The sequence below is a fragment of the Cyanistes caeruleus genome, chromosome 3 (assembly GCF_971803275.1).
Source record: "Cyanistes caeruleus chromosome 3, bCyaCae1.hap1.1, whole genome shotgun sequence".
Lineage (NCBI taxonomy): Eukaryota > Metazoa > Chordata > Aves > Passeriformes > Paridae > Cyanistes > Cyanistes caeruleus.
The window spans coordinates 10,680,998-10,694,757 of record NC_141703.1 but is presented as its reverse complement, the minus strand read 5'-3'; the positions used below and the strand labels follow the sequence as shown (position 1 = coordinate 10,694,757).

The 13,760-nt window shown below is 34.9% G+C and overlaps 1 protein-coding gene across 24 annotated transcripts in view; it reads right to left on the bottom strand.

Annotated features, from left to right (window-relative positions):
- DMD (dystrophin) overlaps window positions 1-13,760 on the bottom strand; it is a 1,136,032-nt gene that overhangs the window by 311,471 nt on the left and 810,801 nt on the right. For all 24 annotated transcript variants that reach the window (XM_086879790.1, XM_086879801.1, XM_086879781.1 and 21 more), the window contains one exon: window positions 3,533-3,768. In XM_086879790.1, the coding sequence (XP_086735916.1) occupies window positions 3,533-3,768 (236 nt within the window). The remainder of the gene's footprint in view (window positions 1-3,532; window positions 3,769-13,760) is intronic.

Here is a 13,760-nt window from a genome sequence, read left to right as displayed (position 1 = left end):
GCTGCAAACCTTTCTCAAAATACAATGATGCCAAAGCAGAGTTTCTGAGTAAAGGCTTGTTAGCAGATTATGTAAGGTTTCCATTTTTCTAAAATGTAACAAAAAGGAATTTATCATCCTGCTCCTCCTAATTTTCTCTTTTACAAAGAACCCCCACCTGGCCTTCAAATATAAAGCATGTTGATTGTTTTGAAATAAGGATAGTGAATTGAAGAAACCGGGTAAATCATAGTTTGTCATGTCCCTCACCTCCTTACATCTTGGCATATTATGCATCCACAGTCTTTCCCATGAACTTATTTGCTTTATTTCTTGTTTAAAGAAACAACATGAGTCTCTCATCATCCTGTCTTACATTTCTTTCTTTAAGGATCAAATCCTACAAAACATCAGTCTTCAAGCAGATGAGAAAAATATAACAATTTTCGTTTAATGAAAGCACGGGTGACACTAATGCTAGTATTAAATATCTTTACTACACACTTTTTAGTGTCTTTTAGTTTAACTATACAGATATACACAATCATAGAGGACTAAAATATTTAATGCATTTGCTTGAAGTATACCACTCATTTCACTGAAAGATTAGCTATATATATTTGAAATGAGTAGTAATTATGCCACTCTTTTAGTATACTACTTTTGCTATGTATTATGTGCACCACTTAGGAGAATTTAATTTGTACTGTTTCTTTCATTAAGGGGAAGCTTCCACTAAAACAAGCCTTTTTAAAAAATAGTTGTCTTTTTTGAGTTTTATTGTCCCATAATTAACCAGTGTATGTGCTGTTCACACAAGAGTGCCAATTCACTGCGATCAGCTCGGAGCAAAGTTCAAGTGAGGGCTAACGATGTCTTAAACTTTTATGGAGGAAAAATATGGCAAAGTTAGTGGCTGTGATCCTGTGATACAATCAGATTGAAGTGAACTTAACCAAAATGCCCTCAGAGATGGCACTTCAACAACATTACATGCTTCTGAGAAGGAAGGGATAACTTAAGGTCACTTATTTTTACCTGGGTAATTTGGAAAACAGCCTGTTGCATACACTGCTAGGATGTGGGCTTACTTTGCTGTTAAAATCTTTGCTCTGACATTGCAATTTACTATTAGAAATGTGGCTTTCTGCTGTGAATGCAATATGAAATGGAAACAAAACCCCAAAACAGTAAGGGCTTGGTAACACAACTACAGGATGAGCTGTTTGAAGCATTCTAAATTCTGTGTGAGCAGCTAGAGATGTTCTATAATAAAGCAGCTTTCTTGAAGCATGTATCTCTTTAATGATGAATTTTTATAAGGGAAGTATTTGGCTGTGTTTAGATGGTATTTTACACCTGAAGTCGAGAAACTGATTTTAAAAAAACCAGGTCAATCTACGAGGATGGAACTATCATTAAATCTTACTGACATCCCTGTATAGATGCAATAAACTCTCCAAATAAACCACGATGCAGTGTGGTGACTTTCAATGACTTTTAAATTACAACCACAGGAAAAATATCCCTATAATCTTCTATGGAATGTACAGATCAGGGGAGGTAAGCACTACTTTTGGATTTCCAACTTAGATCATATCTGGCGTGACTTTTCAGATTAGTCAAGTACCCACACGTCCAACTTCATCAGCTCACAGACTGCGGCAGACACTCCACACATTACAAATCAGGGTAGGAATTTTCGGGGTTTTTTTGAGCAACCTGAAAATTCTTTCTCAGTTTTGAAATTCCTTTGTGCTAATCTCACCTAACAATCCAGTGATAGATTTACAAGAAGAATGAAATATTTCATGACATTCATTTCCATGTATTAAGTGATATTAAGATGATCATTAGAGAAGAGGGAGACAGCTAACAGAACTGCAGGCTATATATAGACAGTGGTTCTTCCATTCCATCAGAGAATATATTAAATGTCACATTCTGTTGCACAGCCAATTAGAGAGGTAAGCATGACAAAAAAGAGTTTTCCTGCTGGTTTTGTTACCAGCACAGCATGGTATCAAAAAAAGAGACAGTGCTACCCAGCCAGGAACAGACTGCAGTAGTGCTAAAATATTTTAGCCTTGAACTAAGATAAAATGCAAATACAAAGCAGTTAATTTTAAAATAAGTATAATATTAACTGAAATTGTGAAGAGTTAATAATTTGATCTCATATTTAAGTAAAAGACATCTGCAGAAGAAAGCAAACTATGGATTTTGCCTGCCAGAATAATATGCCAAAGTGAGATATAAGTAAAAAACTGAATAATGCTGAACCAAGCATCTGACAATATAAAATTTTAAAACCAAAATTATTCTAAAGAACACTAAATGTAGTGTATAAACAAGTCTTCTTTGGCCCTCAACCTTTCAAAATGATATAACAACTATCTTAACCTAATGCCCTGTGCAGATGACACTGGAATTATCACTTCTATCCATTCTGTTTTAAGGATATTTTAATTAGCAAAGCAGTATGTAATTCTACTTAGTAAATATAATCATCATTAATTGAGGTGAAACTAACATGTTCATCATCTAGAAGGCAAAGAAGGCCAAATTTCTCAAAAATGGTTTAAAAGACTGGGGGAAAAAAGGAAGCATAAGAAAACAAGCGAAATTAATCCCATGAGACATCAGCATATTTTCTTTAAAATGTCTCAGTGCAAAGTCTCAATAAAATGTACACAATTTTTCTCCCTCTGTTTCTAGTTTAGGCAAAGAGAAAGAATGTCAATATCTTTCTTACAATAAATCAGATTTTTTTTTTTTTATGAGGAGGAAGGTAATGAGAAAAAAAACAACAGAATCTTGTAATAGGGAATCCTAAACTCATTTTAAAACTGAACTCAATGGAAATTTAGCACTGGAAAGTTTTGCACAGGCAGGGTAAATCTTTTATATTGAACAATGCTAAATCTAGAAGGTAGGTAATTACTTTAGAGCTGTATAATACAAAATTACTTTTTTGCTACTGAGTAGCTAAAATTTAGGCTTTTTTTCTCCTAAAACATGTATTTCCATATTTTTCTATGTTTTCAAAGATAAGTGATGCAGTGATGCAGTTTTGCTGACAAAACAATTGCATTAATGAGCTGTTCTTTTTGTTAAAACAACTGAGGAGCCTTTGATAAACTGAGAGCAGCAGCATTTGAGGCTCTCAAAAAGTTATTAGAGAAGTAACATAGGAAAAGGTGTGAAACAGGGTCGTCTTCTTCCTGGCAACCTGGAGCTTACTATGCAATTCCTTTATTCTCATGAAGTTTATATTTCAAACAACCATTGGCTTGTGTACTCTTACAGGACAAGCAACAGAAAGATAGAGAGATCTGCTTCAAATACCAGAGAAAATAGTAAATAATTTTCTTTCCTCCTCAATTAGTTATCTTAACATTTTACCCAATAATTGTGCTTATGGGATAAAGTAGCTGAAGTGACAACTTCACGTATTGCGGCCTAGCATCTGTCCTGTGTTCCTTGTAGAAAGGACTTAATACAGAATAAAGATCATGAGGCTTTCAACTTGAAAAATCAGTGTTTCTCATACCTTTTGTTTGATGATCATGTCGTTGATGTCATCAAGATCACCTACTTTCACTCTCTGAGATTTTATCTCTCGATCCAGTCGAGAAAGCCAGTCAGTGAGTTCTGCCCATGCCTTATTGAAATCAGCCAAGGCTGGAACCTCCAAAAGCACAGAAGATGGCATTTCTGGTTTGAAGGTGGTGGTTTCCTTGGTTACCCTGGTTTGTGTATCCACAGCAACAGTTTCACCAGGAGTTACTGAAAAAAAAAAAAAAAAGAAAGCAAAAAAGAAAAAAAGAAGCTAAAATTACTGAATAAATGAATTATGATGTTTATACCAGTATTTCAGAATTTATTCCATAGAAAGGATAAGATAGAAAGAGGTTTATTTCTTGATACTATCTCTACTGAAAATATGAAAATCAAAACTAAAAGAAAATATGAATTCATTTTTTGTCCCACAGTATTTCTATTATAATATCTGCTTTACATCCATCATTCTCAGCATATTCAAATTCCATCCTTAGAAGATCAGCTGGACCTAGTAACACTAGCAAAGTTCACAGTGTAATATAAACCCCTCGCTAAAGGTCACTGAAAAATGAGCAATTTTCCAAAAATCTGCTAGTGTGGTCAGATCTTGCTATGCCAGAAGACAGATTGAAAAAAGTTGGTTGGACTATGCAACACATCATAGCAGGACCATGTATTCAGAAATCAGTTTCCTCCACTGTGTCCCAGTCACTCTGTAGCTGAGAAATTGAGAGACCAAAAATCTTCTCACTTTCTGTTATCACCAAGTGCTTCCCATAGGCTCTGTGGACAGTAGGGAAGCTTATACTACAAGAAATTCAGCCTTGATTAATTGTTTACTTTTCTACCTCATAACTTAAAAATATTATGTGCTATTATTTGGATATTTGTGGATTTCTTTTTTCTTTCTTTTTGGAGAAAACAGACACATCTTCTTAGTGTCTTTTCCTCATCTATTAGCTATGGGTTTTATATAATCTGTAAATTATTCATTGCTTGGAATGGAGAAGTACCCAACACTGAAGCACATTTTCTGTCTCTGCAGCAAAAATGACGAGAGGTGCCATAGACAGATACCATTAGACAGAGAAGTATGGAACATAAAACCATTCAGAAGTTCAAGACTGATCTTTTTTCCTTAATTTCTGCTGTTTACAAAGAGATGGCTATGAACTGTTGGGCTACTTTTGCCCTTCAGTTAATGATGCAAAAGCAATTCCTCGTGTGCAATATTATTGCAGATGAGGCCACACTAAATTATATTTGGTTATTTTTTTTCCTCAATTTTTAAAAAGATCAACCAAAGATGAAAAACTAAAACAGAGCAAACAGAAGAAAACATGGCATTGCTTCACTGAGGTTCTACAGTATTAGAAAAGAAACTAAATACCTACACTTTAGAATCTCTCTCTGAATCAGCTGTTGAAACACCAATAACTGAACCAGAAGGGCTGAAATAAAACTGCTGTGGAATGTGTTCTACATTTTCTAGCACTGAAGCACTAATTTCTAAAGTTTTTTTGACTTTTAGGTGCAAAAAATACAGGTTTTTTGCATTTTTCCCAGTCTTCTAACAGAGTAAGCAGTTAGGAAACTGCCCTTTTCCTGTGAGATACCTTGTCTTCAAGAAAAGCAAACCAAAACATCAAAACGGTGTAACCCCATGCACAGTAAGCTTTTTGTTTTATTTTGTCTTTCCTACTATTACTTTTGAAAGTCGAATGGCTTTCCATTGACATTCATGCCATTACAGCAAAGTCTATTTGAAATATAAAAATCCAGGTTGTGGGTCAGGGTCCAACAATTTTTCCATAAAGCCAAGGCCTCATATTTCCTCTGTGACTTCAGAAATTCTTAGACAACAGGAAAACAGTAGCCTAATTTGCCATTCACATAGGTTAAACAGAAGTTGCCTCATTTCAGAGGAAATTTTTCTCCTCATCAGTATTCAGGTAAATTGAATAGTTTTCTAAACTGGGACATCCATCAGTAGATTTAGGGTGTCTGACACAACTGCCTGGCATCTCTTTGCATCTCACATATTTTGACCTGAGTACACAATCATGAGTTCACCAATTAATATCTATTTATTTATTTTTCCCCCCAGTGGCAGCCATTTCAGAAAAGGGTGTCCCTAATCTTCTAATGTTTATGGGTTAACTGATCTGGATTTTGGCTTATGGGTTTTCCATTGGGCTGGTTTTTGTGTGGTTTTGTTTCATTATTTTTGGTGTTTCTTCCTTGATGTAGGTCTTTTGTATCACAAAACTTAAAATATTACAAAAAAAAGATTGTAAGGTACAAGCAATCAGTCCAGTATAATATGTTCTCTAAAAACTTCAAGATCTACCACCATCTACTGTCATCTAAGGATGACAATGATCTGTTCCATTTCAACTGACGATTAGAATATTTGAATTATCAAATTATTTATAAAAATTTCCTTCAGAAAGTGTTTGTCTAGTGTTTCACGTCTGACACTTATCTCCCCTCAGAACAAAAATGCCACTTAGAACAGTATCTATCCCTTATTATGCTTTGGTTATGCTTGCATAGATATGACACAGTTCATTTAACATAACTGTACAAATGAGCGACTAAAAATAATAGATGAATATAAATCAATATTAACAACATAATATGCAGTCACAGATCTCATTCTGAAAAAAATTATCCAGAACTCCACTGAGTTTCTGTGACTCAAAGGGGACAGTTTGTTGCTTTTGGTTTTTGTGGGGACTTTTTATTATTAGTTTGTTTTTGATTATTTCGCAGGACAATGCATTTATAAATGCAGAACTTGAATAATTTTTTTTTTTTTTTTTTTCAAATGTCTGAGTAATAAATTCCACCCCAATGAAACATTCCATCAAAACAGTAAAGGACTTCATCTTTCAACTTATTTGAAAGCTATAATGGTTCACTTCCATGATATGATAACCAAAAAGTCTATTAGAATTTAAGATATTAAACTACACAAATATTAGTTTTTTAAGGTGATTTATCATTAGCACTTTCTGCTCTTTAACAAAGAAGAAAACAACACAGAACAATAATAGGAGAAAAATAAACCACAAAATAATAGGTGTGATTTTCAACTTGTTCTTAAACTTTGAAATACACTGATGAAATTGAAGGTATATTGGTAAATTTTGTATCTTTAAATTAATCTGTAATGTTAAACTTGAAGAGTTAGAATAATTGGAATGCATAATGAAATTGAAATTCAAATATTGAATGCAAACCCAAGTAAAACAGAATGAAGCCAGTTGCAAAGAAAGAATTTTCCCTCCTTCTTTTACTCTGCTTATTTCAGTGTTATGTTTCAAGAGAGGGTCAAACTGACAAGTCAAAACAAACAAAACTCCTTATTTAGGTACTGAACAGGAACTGATCAGTCAGGAAGAATGACAATGCTTTCAAAAGCTTCAAAGCCCTTCAAACACACTCTTTCAAGCCACAGTCTTTAAGCAGGACTGCCTCAGTTCACAGGAATGCTCCTCTCCATCCTTCCCAATGCTTTTAGTGGTGGTGAAGTTGTAACTGTGTAAAGTAACTGCATTTACTAGGTCAAAGCTTTTTGACAAAGAGGAACTAACACATTAACTGGATGTGGATTTTAATTCAATCTGCATGTCTAGCCTAGTTGGGTTGTTAGTTCCATTGTTAGCTGCACCAATTAAGGGAAATGCCAGCCTTAAATCCTTCATGCAATGAATAGGAGTAATATACACCCACTAAACTTCATTCTGGTTTTAGTCAAGGAAACTGAATTTGCTATTTTAACACAAGCACCACTGACTTTAGTGGCAGAACAAGCAAGAATTCCCTCTTTGGGAAAACGAGCCATTCATGGGCTGGGACACTGCACACCAAGTTGGTTTGGCTTATTACATGGGAAATTTCAGTGTCATTTTACCAGCACCCTATCCTTGTGAGCTTGACTTGGAACAACTAAACTCCTCAACACCACACAGGTGAAATTCTGTCAGCTACTAAAATGCATTTTGCCTTTTAATATTCTTTTTAATATTTTTTTGTTCTTATGCTGGGGCACTGCAATGAGTTTTCTACAGAGTTAGAGCATCCATGACCATATTCTTAAACTCTAAACAGACTTCTTGGAGAGAGATCTGGAAAGACAGTTCTGAGACTGATTTATTTAGACTTGTTCCAGTGATAAATGGTCTCATCTCTGTCTGTCCTTCAACATTAAGGAAATAAAGTTAAGAGTACATTAAGTTCTCCCATTCAGTACAGCCTCTCCCTGCAAGGTGCTCACTGCCAGTAACACTTTTTGCTGAGGAGCTACAGCTACCTGACAGGTGTTCCAGGTCATAAAGGAGTTCTGAAAGGAAAATAATAGTGGCTGACAGAGCTCTGATTAAAGATTATGAAAAATATAAATTTATTACCTCAAAAAAAAGCTCACCAACTCCGAAGTCTGAAAGCAAGGGATGTTTTTTTCTAGTGATCTGAACTGAAAATCAAGTCTTTATGTTGATCAAAAATTATTGCCAACAAAATTCCACCCACAGCTCTAAATGTAGAAAATATGCATCCTTAGAGCATTTTATCTCAAAGCTAACGTTTTCTTAAAATTTTAATCAACTTTTAAAGACAAAAGTCATGTTTCAAAGTGAGTCTTTTCTATTTTAACACAACACCAATGTTTGATTTTCTTAGCCTTGAATATTTAGTAAAAAACACTTCCTAGAAAAAGAAGACTTGGTAACTGTATCAGGTCCATTTCATATCCAGTAATTTTTATAGACTATAAATGGGTAAAAGTTTTATTCCTAATTTCATGAACACTTAGGGAACATTCACATTATGTGTTACTGTTATCAGTTTAAAATACAAGTTAAGTGCTTAGCTACCTTTTTATTCTAGAAGTTCTTTATGACTCTTAAGAAGTCGTTATGGATTATATATAATTTTAATTATTACAGGTAGAAGAAGCTCATAGTTTATGGGATTATTAATTAAAGTTTAGATCTAAAATAGTCTTCGTAGTGAGATGAAGGGGATGAAACAAAAGACGCCTTAGAGGTTCAAAAGAAAGTATAAAGTCAAGGTTAAAAAGCTTAGGAGAAAAAGATTTACAGTGAATGTGTATTGCAATATTTGAGGAATAACCACAAAAGTTATGGTTTCTAAAATATTACTGGTAATATTACTAGATTTTTAAACAGCGTAAGGACTTTTAATTTAGCAGAAAGATAAGTGTCGGCTTTCTCAGACTTTTCTTTCTTTGTCATAAGACAGATGTGGTTGGATTTTCTTACCATCCTCCTTTTTATATCTAGGAGTGTGGATAAGCTGTTTATTTTCCAATGCATTTTTCCAAGTTCCTCCAAACACTACAGCAAGATGCTTTTGTATGTCTTTCATTCGCTGTAAAGAAAAACTCATCTATCACAAACACTGAATTGAAGCAGGAAAAAGAACACAGAGAATAAGCAGAGTCTACTTTACACTAAGAATTTCTGTGATTTAAACCACATAAGTTGGCTCCTGTGCATCATAATGTAAATAAACGTTAGGGTGAAGTAAAATTAGTGCCACATAGCAAAAGTTTCACATTGTGACCTGTTGCTGCAAAGAGCTTCTTCAAATACTTTCTGTGTATGTGAGATATCTAGAAGTGGAATGTTAACAGATCCCTTGGTTATAAGAGGTACTGCAAAGTAATTTCCATGTACAGAAGTTAGAGTTTAAAAAATTAGAGAATAATTCAGCAAACTGGACACATAAAATAGTCCATGTGCTCTGATGAGATGCACTTGTTGAGTGCTGGGGGATCTGGCAGCAATCATTGCAAGGATTCTTTTAACAAACTTTGATGGATCATGGCAAGAAGAAGAAATACTTGAAGACTGGAGGAAACCAAATGTCATTTCTGTCTTCAGAAAGGATAATATGGAGGATATATGTATGACAGCTTCACCTCAAACCCTGGGATAGCAATGGAGCTGTTGGCATCACAGCCTGAATTAGGATGGTCATTGCCAACAGAAAGACAGAGCTGATCCTTCCCCTCTGCTCAGCAGCTGGAAACTGTATCCAGCTCTTGGATCCCTAGCACAAGGCAGCTGAAGAGAGACCAGTAAATGTCCACGATGATTAAGGGACTGAAACCTCTCTTATCTGCGGGAAAGCTTGAGAGACCAGGAGCTGTTCAGCCTAAAAAAGAGAAGACTTGGGGAGGCGTCATGAGCTTGTATAAATATCTGAAGGTCGAGGCAGGCTCTTTCCAGCTGTGCCCACCAGTGACAAGAAAATGGCCACAGCTGAAACACAGGAGGTTCCCCCTGAATATCAGGAAACACTCTTTAAGTGAGTCCTGCAATGGGTTGAATCAGAATCTCCACTCTTGGAAACACTCAAAAGCCATAGAAACATCATCCTGGGTAGCCTCCTCCAGGTTACCCTGCCAGAGTATTGGGTTGGATCAGATTACCTACAAAGGTCCCTTCCAATCTCAGTCTTTCTGTGGTCCTGTATAATTACGTTCTCAAACACTCTTTAAAAAACAAATTGGAAATAATGTAACAACTGAGAACTCTTTGGGAAGGAAGCATCTAAGAAAGAAGTTAATACATGCGAATAATCTTGGCAGAGTGTTTGTAAAGAATTCAATTGACTGCTCTACATGTGGTGGAAAAAAATTTTAAATCTGCAGCATTTGATCCTAATTAGATTATGACTTGACCAGGGACAAGCAGTATAAAACCAACTGAAGATTGTAATACATATCTGTAAACAGAGGTAGCATTAATCTGCTTGGACCTATTGTTCCATTCATGCCTTTCTGAAAGATAAACTGCTCTAAAGTTCAGTCTCCTTTTAGTAATATAGCATTGTCATGGCATTCTCCAAGAACCTTTCCTTAGGCAAAGTTCAGCATGATTGATGGGGCCACTAAAAATTGAAAAGCAAAAGGCTATGGTATGAATGGATCACTTTTAGTGAGTGTGAGAATTAAGCAGACAGAAACTAAAGAAAGGTAGCCCAAGAACCTTTCATATACTTTCTAAAAAAGCACTATTATTTATAACACTACACAAGACACTTATTTTTTTTCCAAAGGACAAGTGTCTTTTTCAGTGAGCAGTTGTTCCAAAAGGGTTTCAAGAAAATGAATGTTTTGTACTATAGAAGTTGTGGTGCTTTAAAATCAAATTCTGTCACATACATTGCATTATAAAAAACGTTGTGACAACATCTGTCACGAATTATGCAAGCACCTCTCAGTATTCCTTTTGTCACTAAAAGTAACAAGTTCCTTGATTTAGTATGCAGCTTTCAATTGGATGACAATCTATATGACAATTTACATTTCCAGTGTACTGCTATTGGCATGTAACTGAATTTTCACAGCTAATTCTCTGATATAAGGAAATGAACGTACTACCAACAACTCCAGCTTTTACAGTCTCATAAAAATCACCTCTTCTAATTTTTGTAATATCTATATATTGATTTAACAGGCATAAATTGCTATCTTATCCAAGTGGAACTCTGGAAAAAAAGGTGTAAAAAATTGTACACAGATATAAAATAACAAGAAGCCAGTTGAATTCTAGGTTATCTTGTAGTTAAAAAAAAATAAGTATCATAACAGGTTTAAAGAAGCTATGAAATAATCAGAGCTCAGTTATTAGCTAATTTAACAGAATTACAGAATTCAAGCAAAAATGTCCAAGTCTACCCTTATTCTTCAAGTGGAAAATTTTGCAGGATTAAAACCAGCTGTTCAAAGGCAACATCATCACTGTCACTTTGTTTTGACAAAAGAATTACTGAGATCACTACAAGCACCTTCTGTTCTTTCACCATAATTGTAAGAATATCCTGCCAGGCGCTTTGTTAAACCCTTGTCAAGTTCTCTCATATTATGCTTACTTTTCAGGTCAAACTAATATCTATTTTAGTTTCATCCTATGAAGAATTGCCTTTGGGAACTTTAGTGTGGTCTGACCACCAACCTGCTGTTAAAAAATATCAGTAATACAAATCTCTTCTTGCCTATCTTCACCACTGCATGTCCCCTGCTACTCCACACTGATACAAAGAGAGCAGTCTGGTATTTCAGTGATAAACTTCATATATATCAGACTAAAGAATTTTACAGTTGGGATAGAAGAGGTTTTCATTTGCCATCTTTTCCTCCTTTTCCATGGTTCAAGAAGCAAGACCTTCTGTCATTGTCTCATATCCTCTGACTAGAAACCTTAGTAGCAATTCTGAATTTTGCTTCTCATTCCCTGTAGCCTCCACTCTGCTCACACTCCATGGCTGGCTGTTCCTCTGCAGAGCAGTCACAACAGAAATATGAGGAAGGATGACAAAGACTCAGGTAGGGCATGACCAGGATGTCCCTGAGCACTGCTCCCCTCACCAGGAAAAGACTTCCTTCGCTCTTTTAGAGACAAGTTAACAAAGAGCAGACAGGTCAAGAGGATTGTGTGCAGAATGACCAATCCCCTTTCTACTACTCTAGCAAATTAAAGAGATTTTCACACAATGTAATTGTCAATAGGCCAAATTACTATACAAAAAGAAACAGAATAGAACAATTACTGCTTTTTGCAGGCTGATGCTATCTGGATAGTGCAGTATTACAGTAATTTGGGTTATTGTAAAAAAAAAAAAAATTGGGTGAGAGAGAGAGAGGTTTAAAACATTATAAAAAAAAAAGTGATTTAAAAATTGAAATGTAGAAACTGAGGCAGAAAAACTGAAAAAGGGCATAAGCTATCATTTTATTATGGATACTCTTTTTCTAGGAACTCTACTCCTTTTTCCGTATCTTCCAGAATAAACCAATCTAAATTTTTGATTCTATTTGTGTTTTAAAAAATGATAGTTACCAGATATTTTGATAATTACCAACACTTTATTCTGTTACAAAGATTATTGGAGTCATATAAAATAGTCCAATCATAACTGTAACTTAGTTCTGTGCTCCCACCTGATATAGGTTATCAATAATAGTCTGAAGAATTCTACAGTATGCTATCATTTACATTTTCATGAGATTTATTTAAATTAAATCTGGCATATCCTGCTGCTACTAACTATTGATCAAGACATTAAATGAAAGAAAACAAGCTACAAAGCTTGCTCCTCAGAAGAAAACACCAGATCATATTTTAAAAATGGAATAGGTGAATGTGGTCCTTTGAAAGACTAATGATAGCATTAATGTTATTTACATCATAAATCTTGACAGCCGTGCTTCAACAACTTGTTACAGAACAGAAAAAGTAGATCTTGGTTCCATATTGTCTTTAATAACAGCAAAACAGCCACCTCCTGTCTTGACTTTCTGATTTATGTTTCCTCATAGGTATGAGTACAATAAAAATTTTTTGTAACTCAGAGCAAGTTATATTTAATCAGCTGAGCCCTGAAAAAAAAAAAAGAACAAGTAGAAGTTCACATTCCTTTTGTAAACTGCACTGTCACACCTGTTTATTACAGATTTTTCAAAGAGGAACCTACTGCCAAATCCCTGAAACAGGGTGTTAAATATAAAGGTGCAACCCTTGGTTTTATTCAAATTAGGCATTTGTGGCTTAAGTATATTTTGCATATATTTTTCACCTGTCAGAAAAACCAGAAGCAAATCCTCAAATCAAGATATGTTATAAAGATCAAAATAGAAACTCTGAGAATAACAGAGATTTGTGTTTCTAAACTTGCTTATTATGTTTTTATTCATGCAGCTCGGAAGGCAGAGTGTCAGCTTTTTATATAGATGCTTTTCATTACTTCTCCCTGTTGGTGTTACAGCACATGCTGTGAATGACCTCCAGAGATTCCTGAAGCTATATGCAGAGAGAAAATTGAATCTGAAAGCTTTATTAGACAAGTTTGTCTTCAGCTTGTGTCTGATGTCAGCTGTATTGAAAAATAGAACTGCTTGTGAAACTGGGTCCTGACCTTGAAAAATCTCCAATCAAGTGCTAACAGATTCAGTTTTGTGCCATATTGTTATTTGCTGGATGTGTCACATACGTGAGAAGAAAAAGAGCTTCTTAACAGAAACCAGATGGGATGATTAGACACTTCTTACCTGAATATAAAGGGGAAAACAGATATATGGCAATTTACACATCATAGGGCAATCTCAGGCTGGCATCTCTGAACCTCTTTATTACACAAGTCTGTAAAGTAAAATGACTCAAACCCAAATCTACTAAAATTAT